The sequence below is a fragment of the Rhinolophus sinicus genome, linkage group LG06 (assembly GCF_036562045.2).
Source record: "Rhinolophus sinicus isolate RSC01 linkage group LG06, ASM3656204v1, whole genome shotgun sequence".
In the NCBI taxonomy this organism is placed as follows: domain Eukaryota; kingdom Metazoa; phylum Chordata; class Mammalia; order Chiroptera; family Rhinolophidae; genus Rhinolophus; species Rhinolophus sinicus.
Window position 1 is genome coordinate 120,581,548 of NC_133756.1, and position 21,451 is coordinate 120,602,998.

At 47.6% G+C, this 21,451-nt stretch overlaps 1 protein-coding gene across 2 annotated transcripts in view; it reads left to right on the forward strand.

Annotated features, from left to right (window-relative positions):
• Nucleotides 1-21,451, forward strand: part of CLPB (ClpB family mitochondrial disaggregase) — a 136,137-nt gene that overhangs the window by 89,368 nt on the left and 25,318 nt on the right. For both annotated transcript variants that reach the window (XM_019744405.2, XM_074335827.1), the window contains 2 exons: nt 8,886-8,983; nt 21,197-21,311. In XM_019744405.2, coding sequence (XP_019599964.1) covers nt 8,886-8,983; nt 21,197-21,311 — 213 coding nt within the window. The remainder of the gene's footprint in view (nt 1-8,885; nt 8,984-21,196; nt 21,312-21,451) is intronic.

The window sequence follows — 21,451 nt, forward strand, 5'->3', positions numbered from 1 at the left end:
GAGGAACTGGCTGAGCATCTGTAGCTTATGCCAAGAAGTATGGATTTTGTCTCATCTCCTAATGCCCAGCTGTACACAGACGTGTTCCCTCCCACTCAGTAACAAACTGCCTAGAACTCTTTCCTGGCTCATATTTACAAGAGAATGTGATAAATTCCGTATTGATCTCTCCTGTTCCACTGTAAATTTTGCAAAAGATGATTAAATAGAGCAATAGAGTCTGCAGGCATTGTGGCTCAATAAGTTGTGGAGTGGCGTATCGACCTCCTCCATCCAAAGGCAGCCAGCGCCTATCCCTGCTGCCCCAGACCAGTAATTAAAATCCTGTGAGACTGGGATTTAAAATCCAATCATATCCCTGAATCAAGCCTTCTAGCCTCCCCATGTGACGAGTGCAATAAGGTAACGGCAGGAGCATGTTTATGTCTGTGCGGAAGCAGTCCCCATAGGGTGGGTAAGAAATGGGGAGTTGGGGAGCCCTGCTGGCTAAATCACTTCACCCTGACACCACAGCCACTTGTAAGACAATCTGTAGGTACATAAACAAGTCCCAGCCAAAGACTAGATTCGGACTGCAAGAGCAAACTAGCATGCACACACAAAAATCATAAATTGTGTTCCAGTGCACACTTCTATTCCCGTAGCCAATAGATGGTTTAAGCAAGTGGTTTGGCCTGGATTAAACTTTTTATGGCCTTTAGTGGCCAAATCTGTGTTTGAATTTCCATAGGAACTCTTTGATTTTAAACTAAGCTGAAGCCAGCCTTCCCTGTGCTGAGGCATCTTTGAGTGAATGAACAAACACAAGTTAACAATCTTGAAAAATCTCTGTAAACTGATGTGTAAGTAGTAGACCTACCAAGTGGTCGTCCACTCAGTGCTTGAACACTTCCAGTGCTGGGGACTAATGTGCTCCTAAGACTGCTCACGTTCTATCTTTGTATGTTCTGATGGTTAGCAATTGCTAATATTCAGTCAAAATCTGCTTCGAAGCCTCTTAATTTTATCATTGGGCTTATGTAGAATGAATCTAACTAATCGCTAGTCCATATGATGGCCCTTCAAGTACCTGAAAATGCAGGCATGTTCTCCTGAACTCTCTTTTCTGCAGCCTAAACCTCCAGTTCCTTAAACTATTATTCTCACATGGCTCCTTTCTGTCTTGATCACTCTTTCTAGAACAGTCTTCACTTTTCAATTGATGGATCAACCGATCGATCCGTCGATCAATAGATCTATCCCTGGACTGGAAGGCTTCTTCTAGCTCACAGTCTCCATGACCTTGGGCTCCACCCTGCCCTTCCCCAGGCTTCTCCATCCTTTGTTTCTTAGTGCTTAACTCAGTGTAGAACATTCTTCTCTTCTCTAGCTAGTGCTGTGGTTTCCCATCTCCCCAGTTACGTAGCATGTGGCTCCCTGTGGTGGGGGGAGGGAGTTCGTCATCCGCCTATGCTTATCCCCCTACACTACACTGTATTATTGTTTCTGTCCCGGGCTGTCTCCCACCAGTCTGGGTTCTGCCCACGTTCAAGAACCAGTTGGGTTCTACTGTGTGCCCAGCCCGTGGCCCAGCTTCAATGTTCAATGGGTTTTAATGGAATGACTGGATCCAGCCATGAGGTAGTAGCTCTGTTCCGTGACCTTTAGAAATCTACCTCCCTGAAGGCAAGGTATCCCACCCTACTATGTCCACTGGGAGTTAGGACTTCCGCATGACCTTCTGGGAGGTCAGTATATGTGGGTCACCATTCACTTGGCCCCAAGACAGGGCGACCCTGAATGGGAGGAAAAGGAGCCCCATTTTCTACAAAGCTGTCTAAGCAAAATCTACCTCTAGAAACCCCCCTATCTTCGTTTTGGAGCATCTGAACACACTGGAGGAAAGAGAAAAGATGATTTTTCCCTCTTTTTGAGTCATTAAGCCTTTGGAAGGTAGCACTATGTGGTGGAAAACCAGACCTGGCTTCTTTTCAAAAACAGAAACAACTTTTTATTATGTAAAATTCCAAACATTTACAAAAGAGAGAATAGTATAATAAATCCCCTCTTTACTATTCATCTGCTATGTGACCGTGGGCAAATTATTTCAGCTTTCTGAGCCTCTGTTTTCTGTCTTTTTATGATGAATAATTCAGACTCTGTGTATAGAGGCCTCATAGCCAGTAAATGTTAGCCCATATCCATTCACCCTGCTCTTCCGCCAGACTCAGCTAAATCATCTGTAAAATGGAAAAAAAATAATACCTCTCCTGCTTTCTTCACCAAATTGTTAAGAATTAAATACATGGAAGTAGTTGGCACAGGGTATAGCATGTAAAGTGCTCAGTAAAGGCTCTTGGTTACGGGGGAGGCATGTCCGCAGCTGCACATGTACCTGTATGTACATATATTGAGAGTGCTCCGTGGTGTGTGTGGTCTATGGGAGAAGCTCAGGATAAGCTGTCAGGACACCGGGCTGTACTCCCAGTTCTGCTGTGCTTCCTGCTGCCTCTGGACAGGGCTCTTCTCTCTCACCTTCAGACTCTGGGAATCCAGAGGGGGATTGGTTTGTCTCTGACCTAAGGAGCTACATACAGACTAGCTGTGAACAGGGATAGACTCCCAGGAAAGAGAGGGAGCAGGGAGGACAACAGGAGGCCAGGGACAGAAGGAGAACACTGAGAGCTGGCGGGGTGGGGAGGCTTGCCAGAGAAGCGGGCTGGGAGAACAGGTAATCAGGGAGACAGTGGTGGGGTTCCAGGCCGAGGAGTGGCCCAGACAACAATGTGGGGATGGGTGTGGGAACAGGGCAAGTGCACAGCTTCTCTGATGTGATGGGTCTTTGTCTCTCTCTGACTGCTTCCTTGGTGGGACCTCATAACCAAAAAGAATAGCTCGCTCCACATCTTTGATCATGGGAAATATTTCCTTTATAATCAACAAAAACTTCTAATTGGAGATAGTAAGCAAACTGTTGAAATAGTGAAAATAAGGATGAAAGGGGGAAAGGAGCTAGCAGTCAAAATGGAAAGGGAGAGTGAATGTGAAAGTTATAAAGAACATTGTACAGCCTGTATACCCCTTTTTTTTAATCATTTTTGAATTTTTATCTTATTCAGTCCAAATAAAACCCCTAGAGGTAGACAGGGAAGCAAGCGTTACAACCAGAGAGGCGAAACAAGTGCCCGGATCACACAGCCAGGGAATGGTAATCCCCACTGGCCCCCGATCCAGTGCTCTCCTACAGGGCTGGGAGCCAGATGCATGTAAGGGAGGGGTGAGTCGTGGAAACTGCAGTGGTGGGAGAGCTGGATCGCTGGAAGGCCAGTACTGCTGATAGGACGGTGGGGGAGGAGCTGACAGAGCTACAGGGGGTGACATGTCAATATTATTGACAATAATAGCCTAATATATTTGTATAGGACAGTTACTGTTGTGTGTTTTTTAAGCCCTTTTAATACACATTGTCTCCTTTGATATTCACAGAGGTAGGCAAAAGGCCAGGACTGGTAGTGTCAAGGGAGGAGGGAGTAACAGGCCTCCTCCCCTACTCCACCCCCAGTTTGTAAGCTGTTCCTACCAGCTCTGAGATCTGAATCCCACCCCACTGCACCCTAATTTCAGCAGTCTTCCCAGGAAGGGCAAGTGGGCCTCTCCAGCTGCTTCCTCCACTTCCTACCCACAGAGCATAGAGAATGTTAGGCTCTGACCTGACTTAATCTGTCACCCAGGCAGAGAGGTATCTAGGACCTGCAAAGAAACCGGGGACTTTGGCGTATGAGAACTAGACACATGGTCACACACTGACTGTCAGAAGGCTCTTCTGGGGCAGAAAGAATAGCCATGCTGTGTGTGGCCTCGGAAGATAACGACTGTAAAAAGTCCATTCGTTTGGTACATCTTACTGAACACCTGTTGTTTGCCAGGCCCTGTGCTGGGGAGCGAGTATCTAGCAGTGGGTCAGACATGGTCCCAAGAGTTCTCAGGCTTGGTTGGAGACAGATTGTTTTAACGCAGAATGATCAGTGCGGTAAGACAGAAGCAGAAGGGCCAGTAGGAGCGTGAAGGATGGTACCAAACCTGGGGTGGGGGGAGACAAGGTAGCTTTCCTAAAGGGGAAGCCTCAACTGGATCGTAAAAGATAACAGGTACTTGCTGGAAGACCAAGTTGGGAGTGGGGTTGAAGAGAGAGGTTAGAGCCCATATGAAAAGGATCTGCCCTAGTTTAGTGGGGGAAACTTCTTGAAGGGCCGTGAGCTTGGGGCTGGGTTCTGGGCACATTCAGGGAAGCCAGGGTGACCACCTGTTTTGGATGTAGTAGTAGAGGGGAGTTAATAAAAGTCTTTTTGCTGTCAGAAAATCTATGATTGTGTCAAACCAAAGGCAGGCACTGTGCCAGAGAAGAGCAGTGGGCTTCCTGGGTGGCGGTGAGCCAGGCCTTCTCTCACCAACACCATTTCCACTGCTTTACCTTGACCTGGGTGACGAGACCCAAGCCAGCCACTAGCACCAACCAGGACCACCCCCAGCCCACATCCTGCTTTCCTGGCCCCAGCCCTATTGACAGCCCCCAGAATCTGAAGGAATTCAAGACAAATGGTTAAGAGAATGGAGTTAATAAAATTTGAAAAATTGAGGCCTGTCACTCCACTAAACTTTTTTCAATACCACTGACAGAAACATATTTCCCCAATGAGTGACCTTCCACAGCTGTAGCGGGCAGGCGCAGCCGCAGCAGTGCTGCCAGGAAGCCAGTCTGCTATTTATCAAATATTATAAGCTGGGACACACTAATGTGGAGCAGGGAGCGGAGAGGAGGGTCCCGCACGACACTGCCTGGGGGGCTCCAGGTGTTGGCCCAGCCCCAGACAGCCAGTGGGAGGTGACGGATGGCCTGCGATTAGCACTCCTCACCTTCGTCCAGCCCTCTCACTTGCTCCCAGAGGCCTGACCCTCTAGACCAGCTGCTCAGCCTGGAGGGGCCCTGGGTGGGAGGCAAGGGGAGGTCAGGCCAGGGCACGGGCCATCCTGATGCCCCCAGAGAGGGCAGGCGGGTGAGGCCCAGCGTGGTTATTTATTGAAGTGTAATGGTTTGTGGCCGTTGGTCGTGGAGGTGAAATCGATCAGTTGTAGAAGTCAGGTTCTATCAATTATTACAGCAATTAGTCAAGTCAGAACATCAGAGCAGGGGTGTGGGGGCTGGGGGCTAATATTAGATGGACATTATCCAATGCGCCCCCCGTCTCAGCCTTCTTCCTAAAGTGGGAGCAGACCTGCTACCCTGAGGCTCCAGAACCTTGGGGAACCCAGCTGGTTTCCCCCTCACAAGTGGCTGAGGTGGAGCCTGGCTGAGAGCCTCCTGGGCTGGAGACAGGCCTAGCACTGCTTTCAAAGGCGTCCCTGTGCTGCTGGCCCCGGTGCAGACATGTCCTACCTGTCCCCATCCCATCCTTTATGAGAAGTGACACAACTCCTACTAGAAATTACTCAGTGGCCAATGTTTATGGCACACATTTTTCATTCTGTAAGCAAATATAGATCACTGACAGCACTTGTTTGAAGCGGTTAATCTCATCCTCAGTTCTCCCACTGTCTTCCTCACTCACCTTCTCTTCCCCCTCCCCCCTCCCTTTCTCTCCCCCATTTTCCTCTCTCTTCCTTATCTATTTCTCTTCTCTTTGCTCTTCTTTCCCTTCTAGAGGTCTCTCCCTGATCACCTGTGTTCCGGCCCGTATCTAGTGACAGAGCTCCCCTTGAGGCTGCCAAAGAAAGGAGAGGCTTAATTATAGTTCCCTTTCTGCCCTAGCTGTGGTCCAGGAGCTCTGGGGAGAGGGGAGGATGCTGTCTGCCACTGGCCCTCAACCCTCCGCCCCTCAGTGCTGAGCACCAGAGAGAACAGGGGTGGTCTGGGAAGGCCGGGCCAGGTGAACAAGCCCCTGGCACTGTGTTCATTCCTGAGCCCGACACTACTGTCTGCCACTCCTTCAGACACTGATCACACTCAGCCTGAGGTCATCTCTCATCCCTATTAGCTTCTGAAGAGCTACAATTGTGCCTAGACTCGAACTCTAGGTAGCACTTAATCTTAAAAGTGCTTAAAATCTTAAAGACAGGACGAGGAGCCCGAAGAAGAGACAGAGAAGGAACAGTCACAGGGGTGTGAGGAAAACCTGAAAAAGTGGTTTTATAGAGCTCAAAGGAGAAAAATGGCCGAGGTATCAGTTGCAACAGAGTAGTCAAGAAATACAAAAAAAGAAAACTATTCTTTGACTTCGCCTGTCCCCCATCACCCTGCTTACAGGGCCCTGCACATACAAAGTGCCCAGTAAGGACCAACAGAATTGAAAGAAAGAATGAGGCTCCAGCTGAGCCTCTGAGGACCTGCCTGCTAGTTAGGAAGAACATAGACTCCCTGCTTACGAGGGAGGTTGTACTTTATCCTGTAAGCAGTGAAAAGCCACTGGAGGGTTTTTCACCAGGAGAATGTCATGGCCACCCTGTTGGGCGTAGGGAGAATTGGAGTTAAGAAAACCTGGATGGTTTTGACTCCTGGTCCAAGGAAATAACCAGCTTTGTGACCTTAGGTTAATTATTTCACTTCTCTGAGCCCAGTTTCCATGTCTGTAGCATGGGAATTTTAATTCCTACCCTTCAGGATGGTTGTAAGGATTAAATGATATAATCATGTACATGAAGTACAGAGCACAGAGCCTGGCGTATAGTAAGTGCTTAGTAAACACCAGCAGCTATTATTATCACCATTTCTAGATCTATATCCAAGAGACATGAAATCCTACTTCCACATAAAGACTTGTACACAGATGATCATAGCCGCATGATTCATAAAGGCCAAAGGGGGAAACAACCCAAATGTCCATCAGCTGATGAATGGATCAACAAAATGTGGTCCATCCACACAGCGGAATATTATTCAGCCATAAAAAGGAATGAAGTACATGCTACATTCATGTTATAGCATGAACAACACATGCTACAACATGGATGAATCTTGAAAACATTATGCTAAATGAAAGAAGCCAGACACAAGAGACCCACATATTGTGTGTTACCATTTATATGAGATGTAAAGTACAGGCATATCTATAGAGACAGATAGTAGACAGTGGTTGCTGGGGTTGGGGGGGGACGGGGAATGGGTAGTCTCTGATAATGGTTATGGGGTTTCTTTTTGAGATGATGGAAATTTTCTGGAATTATATAGTGGTGATGATTGTATGACCTTGTAAATATATTTAAAATCACTAAACTGTGTACTTTAAAAGGCATGTGGATTATATCTCAATTAAAAATTATATGTCTTAATATTTTATGACAAATTCCTATTAGAAAATAGGATTGTATATAAAAGTGTTAATTTTTTCTTATTGCTTCTGAGTCTCCTTGGCCTGGATCATACTTCCTGCCCTCTGCCCCCTTCCCCTCCTCCTCCCACCTCTTCCTGCAGCCTAGGCTGACAGCCACATGTAAGTGCTTAATAAATGTTTGCTGTTGATAAGCTTCTAGGGCTTTAAGAAGCAGAGAGCTTCCATAGGAATGGTTTTATATCATGACATACATGTTCCCACGTCTGGGATTGAGAAATGCTGATTTTTACTGTCCATCAACAGGCGATGACTGGACACACACACACCACACCGCCACCTCCCCCAGGCCCCGCACTGATGGAGACTTGCCCGTGTATTTCATGTCCCCAGCCAGAACATTACATCCTATGGCAGGGACTGCGTCTCGACCGTTCTTTACTTCTACACAACACTTACCTAGCAAGAAAGAGCAAGGAATGTTCCATTTAACACATAGTTGAGCATCTGCTATGTTCAAGGCACAGATTTCTTATGTGTTTCTCTTCCTACCTTGAGAGCAGTGCCTTTGGAGCAGGGCCAGATCTGATTTGTCTGTGTCCCCAAGCCCCACTCATTCAAGCTTTGCTAAGTTGAATGGAATGGACAGTTTTTGAAGAGGAGCATGAGGTGCTCAGACCTGAGCTTTGGAAAGGAGAGTCTGACATCATGGGGGTCAGAGTGGCCTTCCCTCCATGACTGCCAGCCTTTGCACACAGTAACCACTTTATACAGGCTCATGGGCTGCCGGTACTTAACAGAGAGAAGGGAGATTCATGGTCCCCGGCAGGCCCTTTCTTTTTGTCATACTTAAATTTTTTTGCCCTCAAATCACAGGAAATAATGATAGGAGGAAAGCCTGCCCATACACACACACTTACCCACAGCTAGCATTGGTAAGAGCACCCAGCTGTGGGGCTGGCTGGCACAGCTGGGTAGCTGGGGAGGGCCACACCCTTCCAGAGCACTCAGCTGACTCTGGCAGGCAGGAGATGCCAGAGGAGAAAGAGCATTAAAGGGGGGGGGAGTGGCAGAGAGCAGAAAGGGGGTCCTTTTCATTGTTGTTTGGGATATTCTGTGCTTTAGAAAGGAGCCCTTCTATGATTTTTATTAATGAATATTCATCTTACGCAAATGAGTTTATTAATAAGAGTATTTTAATGACTAATGCATTGGTGTTGGGGTATACTAATCTGTGTGTTTGGTATATTTGTTAGCATGTTCGGCTCTGTGTTTTGGTAGCATATCTGTGTGTGTGTGACATCTGTGTGTATGTACTAGTATGAGTAGTGCGTTTCTGCACATGTGGGATCCCCAATGCTCTGACCTTGGTGTCAGAGAGGACTAAGAGTAAGAACTCTCCTCTCAGAGTAGCTTGGCATGTTTCTCCCACCATTCTACAATCTCTTAGGCTTTTGTGGCTCCGTATTTCTAAGAGCATTCCTAACACTAAAATCAGTGCCCAAGTCATCTCTGAGGGAAGGCGAAGGTCCCACTGATTGCTCATAGAGCCTCTGACAACTTCTCTTGTCCTCCTCCTGCCAGGAGCCAATCCCCTACAGAGGAATGAAATGGGACACACACCCTTGGATTACGCCAGAGAAGGGGAAGTGATGAAGCTTCTGAGGACTTCTGAGGCCAAGGTAAGTCTCAGACGAAGGAGGCGGCCGGTGGGCCCTCCATGACGCATTTAACCTTTCACTCGTTAAATTACGTCAGGCTCCACACCAAAGGCCGCTTTTCCTTGGAGATTATTGTCTGTTTAAATACAAATCTGCCCCCACCCCAGTCTCATCAAGAATAGAAAGATGTCCCTCTCATGACCAGGAAGAGGCCTGGGCCACTTCAGGCTTATGAGGATTCACCTTCAAATTCAGTTTTTGAGGAGATGTACCTTCCAGCTCCTTTTCGTAGGAGGTGGGCTAGTGAGACAAAATCTTTAGCCCAAGTGCTATTTCCCCAGACCTCGTGCATTCTATTGCTTCATCAAGCACCCTTTCCTATAATCACTCCTCTAGAACCATTTCCTGACCCCTCCTCTCCACACACACTCCAGAGAACCTGGCATAAAGTCTGAGCAAAAAAATCGCCATCTTAATTGAATCTTCTCAGCCATACTTTTGAACTCCCTAAAACCAGGGCTGCCTTCTGCTTCTCCCAGCCACCCAACTGAAACTCAGGAACTATTTGGCAGAATTCAAGAATTAGAATCACAACTCTCAGAGCTGACAGGGACCTCAGAAATCATCAAGTCCAGTGATGGGAAATCTTACCAAAGCCTAAACAAATAAGTCAGAGGAAAATAGAGCTGTTCTGTTGAAGGAGAGGTGGACCATTCCTTCCCTGACCTATCCCTTCCCTCCTGGGCAGCCTCCAGGAGGCTCTGCTGTGGGGCAAATATTTTAAATCTCTGAACCCTAAATCAGATGATTAGTTTTACTTCAGGGGAAACTGGAGCCCAGGGATATGATGTGGCTTGCTTTTGGTCCCGGAGTAAATTAGCGTCAAAACTGAAATTAATAGACTTGAACAAAGTCGATTCAGTGGCAGGACTGGAACTGGAACACCTGGTTTCTGACTCTCTTATGCTCTTTCTAACATCATGGACTCTCCTGTTGGCAAGTTGGCTAAAGTGCCCTGAGATGATTCAGTGTAGCAGGTCCCACCTAGTGGCAAATATTCTGTCTTAAGTTAGAGCAGTTAGGTCACTGGACCGAGACAGACAGGATGTGGGTTATTATCCCAGCTCCACCCCTCACTGACTAGGTGACCTTGGGCTAGCACTTTCCCTCATTGAAGCTCAGTTTACCTGTGTGAAATGAAAACATTGGACTAAATGGTTTCAAAGGTTCCATTCACTATCTGATTGCTGTGTATCAGTCGGGATAAACTAGATTGTGCTGCTGTAATGATCCCAAATTTCAGTTATTTAAAACAACAAAGATTTATTTTTGCCTCATGCTGCATGTCCATTGTGGGCCAACAGGAGGGTCTCTGCTCATTATGGGCACCCAGGGACCCAAGTGGCAGACCAGCCACCCTCTGGAATGTTTCCCTCCTTGCCAGAGGGAAAAGAATGTTCTAGAAGATCTTGCATCTGCAGTTAAATGCTCAACCTGGAAGTAGGACCCCCTACTTCCACTCACAATTCACTGGACATAGTAATCCATGTTCCCGCCCAGTCACAAAGAGACCAAGAAGAGTGATCCTACCATGTGTCTAGAAGGGAGAGAACTGGAAATATTTGATATCCAGCATTAACCAGTTTGTCTCCTTGTGATCCTTAGTAACTGTCTTGCGGGGGAACTGGCTTTCACAGCACATTCCGAGGGGTGCTTAGGACCAGGAAGAGCAAAAATTCCAGACAGCAAGCTCTTCCCTCCCTTTGTTCAGATTTCCTACCCCTGGGAGCCACCCTGGAAGTCAGGTCCGCTTCCCCAGGTGCCTTAAGGATGTTTCAGATAAGCTAGGGGACTGCACCCCAGTCATCATGTACCCTTTCGGGCCTAATTACTGTCCCCTGAGAGCAAGTGCTGCACTTGGCCAAGCGTACCCATGGTATGTCAGGGGATGCGACATAGGGCAGGCACTGGCTTGGTCACGTAAAGCAAGAGAACAGGCGTGTTCATGCCAGCATAGATGGAGGGGTTAGGCCTGCTAAAGGACACTTCACAAAATTTGGCTGCCCAAGGAATGGCTTGATGTTGGCCGCATTAGTACAAGGCTTGTGTCCCAAGTGAAGAAATGGTAGTTGCGTTCCTCTGTGCCAGTCAGACCCTTCTGGGCCACAGAGGGCAATGTTCTTAGAATCTGTGCAGATGAGGGCAGCAAGGGGGCAAGAGGAACTGTGCCCTGAGAAAAGGCTAAAGGCAATAGGGGCATCTGGCCCAGAGAGGAGATAGTACATGTAGGTATAGGAATGGCTGTGAGTGGGAGGGGAGGAGATTCACTCAGTGGCAAAGCTGGGACACAGCCAAGCTCAGTGGGTGGCAGCTGCAAGGAGGAACTCTCTAACAGAGCTGTCGCACGATGCAAGGGGCTGCCGGTACAGACTAGAGGACCACTTAGAGCAGCCCAGGGCTTCTGTAGCCTCTGAATTGGAAAACTGTTTCTCGGTCGTCGCCTCTCTGCACTTGATCCCTGCGTGCAGTCTGGACTTCCTGCTGGTACGTCTAGCTGTCCAGTGAGCATCTCCACGTGATTGCTCTGCCATCCCATCAGATTCTGCCCAGGTGAACTGCCCCTCAGCTCGCCCTAGATGTCAGCAGCATTGTCTTTCTTTCCGTTGGTTAGCACCTGTGTGGTCACCCATTCTTTCTGTTCTCCTTGTTTCACCCCAAGCTACAAAAACTATGTCTTCAAAATTGTGAGGCAGAGTTTCCAGGGAAGAACACTGCTTTAGACCTGGTTTCTGTCTCCCTCTGCCAGTAAGTAAGCAGCAGCTACTCCTGAGTTCAGGCCTTGTGTCTGTAACGTAATGACTCAGGCCTGGAGGGTGCTATGGCTCCAGTCTGAGACCTCATCTCTTTGTCTAGACATGGGTTACCACCACTCTGACCTTATCTTATTCCTATCCATCCAGCATCTCTCCCCACCCAGCTCAGCCTCTTCCACCATCACCTACCACTCTGTAGTCAAGTATGTGCTCATCTGTCCCATTATAGAAAATTTGGAAAGTAAAATGAGGAGAATTAAATAACCCAGGACATATTTCTGAATGATATCTGTATGCCAGGTTCTGGGCTATGTGGGAAGACAGATGATGAAACACTCAAGGAGCTCACAGTCTGACAAGGAGACAGGCAAGTGAACCGTGACACCACTGAGTCATCAGTCTCAGCGAAGCCCAGGGACTGCGACAACCTAGAAATGCCTTCTAATCCTGCCTGGGAGATCAAGGAAGGCTTCCTGGAAGAGACTTCAACTGAGCTGAATCTCAATTAAAAGCATTCTAGCCCTACTACCTATATATAACAACTATTAAGATTTTTAATTACTTGTAATTAGAGTAGGTACTGTTTATTTAATGTATGTAGTCACTATGCTAGGTGCTCTAATATATATGTATATTTTAAATTCTGTAACAAATCTATGAAGCCGCTCTTATTACCATTTTACAGATGGGAAAACTAAAGCTGAAAGAAAGAAAGCAGGTGACTGATAGAAAATCAAATATAAGTAACTATTGAGATATGAATCAGAGATCTCCTCTTATGATACTATATTTACCTTTTCTGGACATACATATATGTATTTATATAGATGGCCTTTTTTTTAACTGTGGAAATAGCTCGCTACATGTGCCCGGTATCTCAAACTGGCAGCCTTTTTTATTTTGCCAACCCAGAATTTTTTTAATGTGAACGTAATGCCTTAGAGGTTGAAGTGTGGACACTTGAGCCACAGGCCCTCCCGTTCCCTACTGTATTATGTGCTTGCCTGTCAGACGTTTATATTTACTTCTTGGCTCTGAGCTGTTTGAGTTATGATCCTCGTCGTATTTGGAATCTGCTTTTTTTTCTCTTAATATTTCTTGATGATTTTCCTTTTTTAAAATGATCCATAAGCTAATTTTTAATTTCATTCTGCCTTTTCAGATGTGTGGCTTATCTAAGAATCTGTCACCTTAAGTGGCCTAAGTGAGTTTCTCCTTACTGCTGGTTTGCCCAGTTCTCTCAGCATTTTCTGTATGCGGAAGCCTCCTTGGGGCCCCTGAGAAGGTCGAGAGGTAGATGAAGCCCAGCCGCTGTCCCTGAGTTGGCGGTCTTGGAGAGGAGGATGGAGAGGGCCAGGAGCTCCTAGTTACGATACCCACAGACTGACTTGTGCCTTAGGAGGGGTCCACACAGAGTTTGTGGGGGCTCCACAAAAGCGTGGATCTTCTCCAGGCAGAATGAGCAGGGCAGGCTTCGTAGAGAAGGTAGCCTGTGATCTCACTTTGAAGGATTTCACTAGCTGGAGAGTTTAATACTTAAAGCTTATACCATTTTCATGTCTTAACTAAGAGACGAAGGAGAGGTAGAAATATATCTCTGTGCACATGATGGCAGATAAAACAAAAATATGGGGAGCTATTCCATGATGAATATTCAGCTGAGGGGGACGTGCTGGTGCCAGCCCGCGTCTCTACTCCCAGATCCTCTCTCCACCGAGACTCACCAGGAATTTATTGCTCATTTTAATCACACCCAGAGAATGAATTGGCAGGAATATTAGGCAGATAGACCTATCATATATATTTTATTTGCATATCCCAGTGACAGAATCACAAGCACATTTCCTATCTCTGTATTTTTTCATTTGCTTCAGGGGTAGCTGGGGATGCAGTACTCCCCTGGGCCTGCGTTCAAGGCTGTGAGCTGGGTGCTCCCATCAGAGTTGAGGGAGTCTTTCCAGGAGGGAAGGGGTGAGGTACGGGAGGATAAGAGGGTTGTGTTCCTCCCGGCTTAGGTTAAGGAGGAACCCCTTCTCTGCCTCGCCCAGCCTGTTTCCTGCTGCTCATCTCATTTCGAGTGAGCTGTGTTCCTGGCGCTGTGCTTGTCCCTGTGGGGATGGCAACACCGTCTGACCTTCATTACAGGGTTATTATAGGCCAGACATAGCGCTCTGTGCTTTCGCTTGCTCTTTTCCTTGTTTTTAACTTCTTAAAAACTTTTTATTGAAATATACTTGTATAAGGAGCACATATCATGAGTATATACAGCTCACTGTATTTTCACAAACTAAACTCACCTGATCACAAAATAGACAATTATAAGCACTCACTCATAGGCCCACCCCATACTCCCTTCCGGTCACTCTCCGTCCCCCAAGTGTAAACATCATTTTACTTTTATTTTTACATAATTTTCTTTTTTTTTTTTTAATTAGTTTCAGGTGTACAAAACAATGTAATAGACATTTACACTCCTCTGACATCTTATATAGCTGTTACAATTTTCAAAAATGGTACAATAAATTCCTATGACCCCTTCACCCAGATCACACTTGCTTTATTACTTATATATGCATGAATAATATATATAGAGAGATATACTTTTCCTGAATCATTTAAGAGTAAGTTATATACATGGTGCCCTTTTACCCCTAAATACTTGTATGAATTTCCTAAAACACAAGAACATTTTCTTTTTTTTTTTTAAAGATTTTATTGGGGGAGGGAAACAGGACTTTATGGGGGACCAGTGTGTACTTCCAGGACTTCTTTTCCAAGTCAAGTTGTTGTCCTTTCAATCTTAGCTGTGGAGGGTGCCATTCAGCTTCAAGTTGTTGTCCTTTCAGTCTTAGTTGTGGAGGGCGCAGCTCAGCTCCAGGTCCAGTTGCCGTTGCTGGTTCCAGGAGGCGCAGCCCACCATCCCTTGCGGGAGTCGAACCTGCAACCTTGTGGTTGAGAGGACGCACTCCAACCAACTGAGCCATCTGGGAGCTCATCGGCAGCTCAGCTCAAGATGCCATGTTCAATCTTAGTTGCAGGGGGCGATGCCCACCATCCCTTGTGGGAGTTGAGGAATTGAACTGGCAACCTTGTGGTTGAGAGCCTACTGGCCCATGTGGGAATCGAACTGGCAGCCTTCGCAGTTAGGAGCACGGAGCTCTAACCGCCTGAGCCACCGGGCCAGCCCACAAGAACATTTTCTTATAAAATCTCAGTACAATCCTCGAAATCAGAGCATTAATATTATACTAACTAATCTACAGATGTTATTCAGATTTTACCAGTTATCCCAGTAAATCTGTTTACAAGAAAAGAAAATTCTAGATCCCAAGTTGGATTCAGTTGTCATGTCTCTTTAGTCTCCTGTAATCTGTAACAGTTCCTCAGTCTTTCATAACCTTGACATTCTAATTGAGTACAAACTGGTTATTTATAAACTGTCCCGCACTTTGGGTTTATCGAATGTTTCCTTATAATTCAGCTCAGATTATGTATTTCTGGCAAGAACACCCTCTGGTGTTTATTTTCAATAAATTCATTAGGTGGCCCTGTGCTATAAAAGTAGAGATATGAAATTTGTGTTTTAAGTCTCATCTCCCTAAACAGACTCAGAACTCCCCGAAGGCAGGGAGCACGTCTTTTCTTATCTCCAAGGTGGAAAGTGCAGGTGCTGGAATCAGACGACAAGGGCTAGTGTTCTATCTTTATTACTTGCTACCGGTGGAACTGTGCTTTAATTTACTTTATGTGTGTACAGTGCGGGAAGAGTTACTCTGAGCTTCACAGGGCTGTGAGGATTAGAGCAGCTGATCCCAAATCAGGCAAGACTCATCAATGGATGATGAAACTAGTGAATGGAAGTTTGAGGAGTAACAGGACATTTACACAGACTCAGAGGCTCACTCCACAAGATACTTACTCATTACAAAGGGGAAAATAATAGTGGAGAAAGCTGGCACACAGCACCTTAACCGGGTGATCAAAGTTAACGGCACCAGTTACAGGATACCGCAGCATCATGTGCCTCCTGATATGATGCACTGAGAAGAACACAATTCATTTGCTCATTTCAGCCACTGCTTGTCCCTCTTACCCTTCTCTCCCCAGTCAACCCAGCTATTTCCAAAGTAGTGACATGATCCGAATTATTTGTTAAAAATACTGCTCTGGCGGCAGAGGGAGAATGGTCTGGAAGAGAGGAGAATGGAATCTTGGATGCTAACATAGTGGTCACCAAGTCTGATGGGACTGATGCCTGCTCTGTGCCCAGCCTTCCTCTACAGGAATGCGTACTGTATGAGCTCGTTCAAGAGACTGTCACGTCCCTAGGGTGCTTCTCTCACACACACCCCCACGCCCCGTCTCCTCTCCGATCTGGTCTGCATCCCTTGGCTCCTTTGTTGAATCCTCTGGGCTCCCTTTGTCATCAGTCGCCCCCACTCAAGGTTCTTTCCATCACTCATCTGTTGCCCCCTGGCTCCCTTTGTTGACCTCACCACCTAGCCCTCTCTGACATCCCCAGCTTCAGAGCAGGTAGAAGCCATGACTATGATGTGAGTTGGGGTTGGAGTCAGGGAGTCAGGAGGATGAGGCATATCTGAGTCTGTCTGTGAGCAGCCAGTGGGCTCTGTGGCCCTGAACTCCCATGAGAGGCAAACTACAGCTTGGTCCTCTTCTCTTCCCTCCCCCATAACTATCCAATTCTTTCCCAGGGTCTCAGTATGCCTACCACTCCCCACTCCAGCCACCCTTTCAGTGAATACGCTGCCAGGTTCTTTATCAGACCTGTTCCCTGAGGGCTACTATAGGGACAGAGCCAGGAGTGCAGTTTCCAGGCTCTTGCCCTCACGTGGAAAGGTGCTCACTCGGGTAGTAAATGGCCATCAACTGTGATTGGATGGCCATCAGCTGTGGCTAGTTGGCCGTCAGCTGTAACCAGTGAGCCATTGGCCACTAATTGCCGTGGCTACGCTAGCAGCAAATGGGGGCTAGCAAGAAGATGGTGGCTGAGCTAGCAAGTGCAGATTGCAGTTAGCATGGTGGATTGCAGCTAGCAAGTGAGTTTGGTTGGCAGAGAGAAGTGGATGGCAGGTTGCAGATCGTGTGGATCCTGTTTCCTGTGTTTCCAACCCAGCTGCCAGCGAGAATATAGTGGTATGACTCCCCTATCCATGGCTCCGTGGGTGGTCCTTTTTGGCCTCACCATGTCCTGCGTTCTTATGTGGGGAGCAGAAGCTGAGACCCCGCATGACACCCCGCGTGACAGATAGCTAACAGTAGGGGTGCCTGGCCTACCTTTTCTCCCTGTAACCCTCCCCCACAGAGCCATTCAGCCCAGCCACCCACCTCCAAGCAAACCCAACTAGGTTTTGCCTCAGCCTCCCAGCCCTTTCCTGTAAATGCACTCACAGCCAGGAGGGGTGCCATATTAAATCAAGAATGATAGAAACCAGTGTATGATTATCCAGCTGAGATGCAGCATAGGGAGCTGGTTGCTGCTGGCTGCAGGTGAGGGCTTCTGAAGCTAATTGCATATGGCTTTTATTAAGATGGTCGCTCCCCACTCCTGTTCTCCTGGTGGCTTCTTCCAAGTGCCTCTCAGCTCAGTGCCTTCTGCTGCAGGCTGGGTCACCTGCCTATATTCTCCTATAGTGGAACCTTTTTAAAGCACGGCCTTGACCTTCATCCCTGTAGCCTTCCTCCCCATCTCCTCAAAAAGCCGGAAACAGTAGTCGCCCACAGAGGAGCCTTTACCAATGGCCTTCTCCCATTCTTCTGTCTGCTCTTTCCCAAGAAGAATATATGCAGACCAGGGATTTTCCTTCCCTAGGTTCTTCCATTGGCTAGCTTTGCACAAGCATGAGCTCATAGCTCATGCCTAAAAATGTCATTCATTCAGCACATTGTATTTTTCTAAAGTACAAAGTCTGTGCTAAGCATAGGAAGAGAGAATCAAGCAGTAACCTTCTGCCTGGTTTAATCCCCGTATCCTGTACATTTTTATCCAAAATCCTGATACCTTTTCAGAAGTTTTTCTGAATAAATATGTAGGGGCCCGGCTGGTGGAAAATCGGGATGTGCTCAGATTTAGGCCATAGGTTGAATCTTTCTTAGGACCATTTGGAAAGTTTCTGAGAAACCAGCCAGGTCATGGTGTAATCTTTCCACCACGTTTACCCCCATACAAGTCAAGGACCCTTTCCCCTTGCCCAAGAAAATAACAGGAGCTCTAAGACAACCTAAAAGCATGACACTGAAGAAGAATTACAGGAGATAGAAATGTTTCCCTGGAGGAGACTTAAGGAGGCCAAAGCGATCATCCCCAAATCAACAAAGTGGCAAAAAAAGTCATGTTAGGCTTGGCCTGCAGCAAAGGAAAAACATATGTTCTATGAGGCCCCATAGATCAATGGATGGAAAGTAACTACAGGTGGAATTCTCTACCACGTGAGGAAAACTGACAGGCAGAGATAGGCCACAGTAGAGGCGTCCCCAGAACCCTCTTGGTGTTGGCACTGCACCCTGCGGACCTCGGGTTCCTAGGGGCAGGAGCCTCAGGGGCCACGCCTAGCAGTGGGGGCATCCAAGTGGACTTGGTTCCTGGCTTCTGCTTAAGCCAGAGCAACTCCTTTTATCTGTGGAGCCCCATGCAGATTAAATTAGTTAAGAAGGTTCCAGTACCAAAAAAAAGGCACTGGGTTAGATAATCAGTTAGCAAAATGCAGCAAAGGAGAAAGGAAGTAGCATTTCTCAAGGGCCTCCCAAGGGCCAGGTACTGTGCTCCGCACCCAGGTCTCTCACATACCACATCTATATACACATTCAGTGTGTGCCAGACACTGCCAGCTGCTTTGTACACGTCATCTGACTTAATCCTCACCAGCATCCCACAAGGACCCTACAAGGTGTGTGTGAGTACCGGCCCCATGTTAGAGATGAGGAAACTAAAATTTAGGGAGGTGAATTAACTTTCCCAAGGTCAGCTAGCTAGTAGGTAGATGAGGTAAGGTTTGAATTCCGGTCTGTCTGGAGCAAAGCTTCTTTGTGTCTCATGATTTGCCCCACTAGGAGCCTAAAGAGGAGCCAAACTTCAGATGGGGACAACTGTAAGAATTAAATATGACACTGTATAATATGCTGAGTACGGTGCTTGGCGCACAGCAGCTGGTCCACAAACGGTAGTTACCTCATTCAGTTGGCAACATGTATTGACTGACTCCTTCTGTGAGCCAGGCCCTGTGCTAGGTGCTAGAGCTACAGAGATGAATAAAACATGGTCTTTGTCACTAAGAACCTCATGGTCGACAAAGGAGAGATAAACGGGCAGTGAAATAAGTACTCCAGAGGTCCCGGGACCAGGGGCAGGCCCGAAGCCTTACAACAGGCTTCTTAGACAATCTGGTACTGAAGCTGAGATCATCGGGTACTTAGAGGTAGGTGGGAATGGAGGAGACTTGTGGTGAGAGAACAGTGTAAGCAAAAGGCCCAGAGGCAGGAATACCCATCACTGAGGGGAAGTGAGGAAATAGACCCAAGAAACCCTCAGAGGCCAGCTTCTATCGCTTCAGGCTCCTTCCGTGGCCTGACTGCAAGCCAGCCAGGCTCATAGCCAGGGCTGTACCAGCCGGTCTGTGTGCATCTCACCATCCGAGCCTTCCAGCCCAGTGGACCCAAGTGCTGAGGGGCTGGGTGGGCAGGGAAGAGGAGGAGGCAGATATATGACTGGAGTCGTCAGAGCCAGGTGATGTATGTGGTGCCTGAGGGAGCTGCACAGTGACACTCTGGATTCCAACCGGCAAGCGTCTCTCCGCTGGGATCGGCGCCGAATTATTGCTCTATATGAAACCCCAGAACTGATGGGAGCTTTCAGTTACAGACTGATAGCAACAACCAAAATTGGATTGTTTGCTATTTATTTTTTTTAACTTCTGTCAAGGTCACTAGCGTAACAGGAAAACACTGCCCAAGCAGCAGGTATTTTTCATCCACTCTGCTTGCAAGAGCAATCTGCAGCCATGACTTTTGTGACAAGGCCTTACCTTGGCAGCTCGTTTCTAAAAAGCTGTCAGTGTTGCGGGAGTCTTAGGGGAAAGGAGCCTCCTGAAGACTTCACTCCAAGACCTGCTTCCTTCCCTCATCCCACAGCTTCCACGAGTGCTTTCTCACGAGGCCCATGCACTCAACGCCTCCTCCCTGGTCTCCAGATAGTCCCACAGTACTCCAGCTTCTTTAAGCCTCCCGTCTCCCAGAAAGCCCCCCCAAAAATGTTCCACATTTAATGTATCTTTCCTTCTCTGTATGCCTACACCACCGGTCTGGCTGTTCATTCCTCTTTATATCTGTCATCAGATTCATTTTTGCACACATTAACCAGATGCCTCCGCTGTGCCAGAACTTGTGCTAGGAATAGCAGTGATTAAAAAAAGTGCCTGCCCTCAGGGAACTCATGAGTGATTTAGAGTAGAGAGTCACAAACGTGCAACAAACTTGTTTTCAAGTAGTTTGGGTTTGGTTTGGTTCGGTTTTGGTTGGGGGTGGGTTAGTGATGGGTATAGGGCTAGAAACGGGCGTGCATGCTTTGGAACCATGAGGAAAATAATGGTTGATTATGCCTGAAAAATGTTTGTGTACAGACCCTGCCTCACCTCCCTTGCCCGACTTTGAGCTCCCTGAGGGCAAGGCCAGGCTCTCCTCTCCTCCCTACAGCATGACCAAGCTCAGGAGCTGCTGCCTTTTCTGAAATGGACCAAGACCAGGGTCAACACATGCCAGGCACTCAGTATCAACTACAGTGTCCCAGGGGCAGAGTACAGTTTTTCTCTTTCTCCCCACCCCACCTCTCCATCCTGGCAGGCACGGGGCCAGGCACATAGCAATTGCTGAATAATTATGTTTAATTGAAATGCAGTTTCATTGAAGTGGAGGGTGTCCATAGCTCTGGTTTGCAGGAGGATAAGTGGAAAGGGAAAGGAACCTGTGTTTGTTAAGCACTTATTGCATGCCAGCCACGGTGGTAGGTGCGTTACATACACCATCATATGTAATACCTGATTAACACATAAAACTGAGGTGAAGTAACTTGCTCCAGGTGATAAGCACATTTTGTAAGTGCTAGCGCTGGGATTCAAACCCAGGTCTCCTATCAGACTTCAGAGTCAAGGATTGATTTACTGGCAATACTTATTTTACTAGCAGGGTGAGCCATGACCCCCTGGGCAGTGGCCACCTGCGGTAGGGAGAGGAGATGAGGGCTAGGATGGGGGACAGGGGAAGGACGGGGCCTCCGGTGGTCCTGAGCCAGAGCTGTGCATCCTGATCCCTGGAGAGCCAAACCGATGTGTTAGGCCCTGAGTTGGGGATAGAAGAAAACTAGGATCCTACTGGGCCCAGCACTCCTGAGCGCCCTTTCCTCTCCCCACAGTACCAGGAGAAGCAGCGGAAGCGTGAGGCTGAGGAGCGGCGCCGCTTTCCGCTGGAGCAGCGGCTGAAGGAGCACATCATTGGCCAGGAGGGTGCCATCGCCACCGTGGGCGCAGGTGAGTGTGGAAGGAGCTAGCCAGCACCCAGAAGGCAGGGTCGCCCGTGGTCTGCTGCAGTGAGGTGTACGTCCTGCTGTCCCCGTCCTGTGGAGAAGTGACTAATGACGTTACAACTTAACATTTGTTGAGTACTGTCT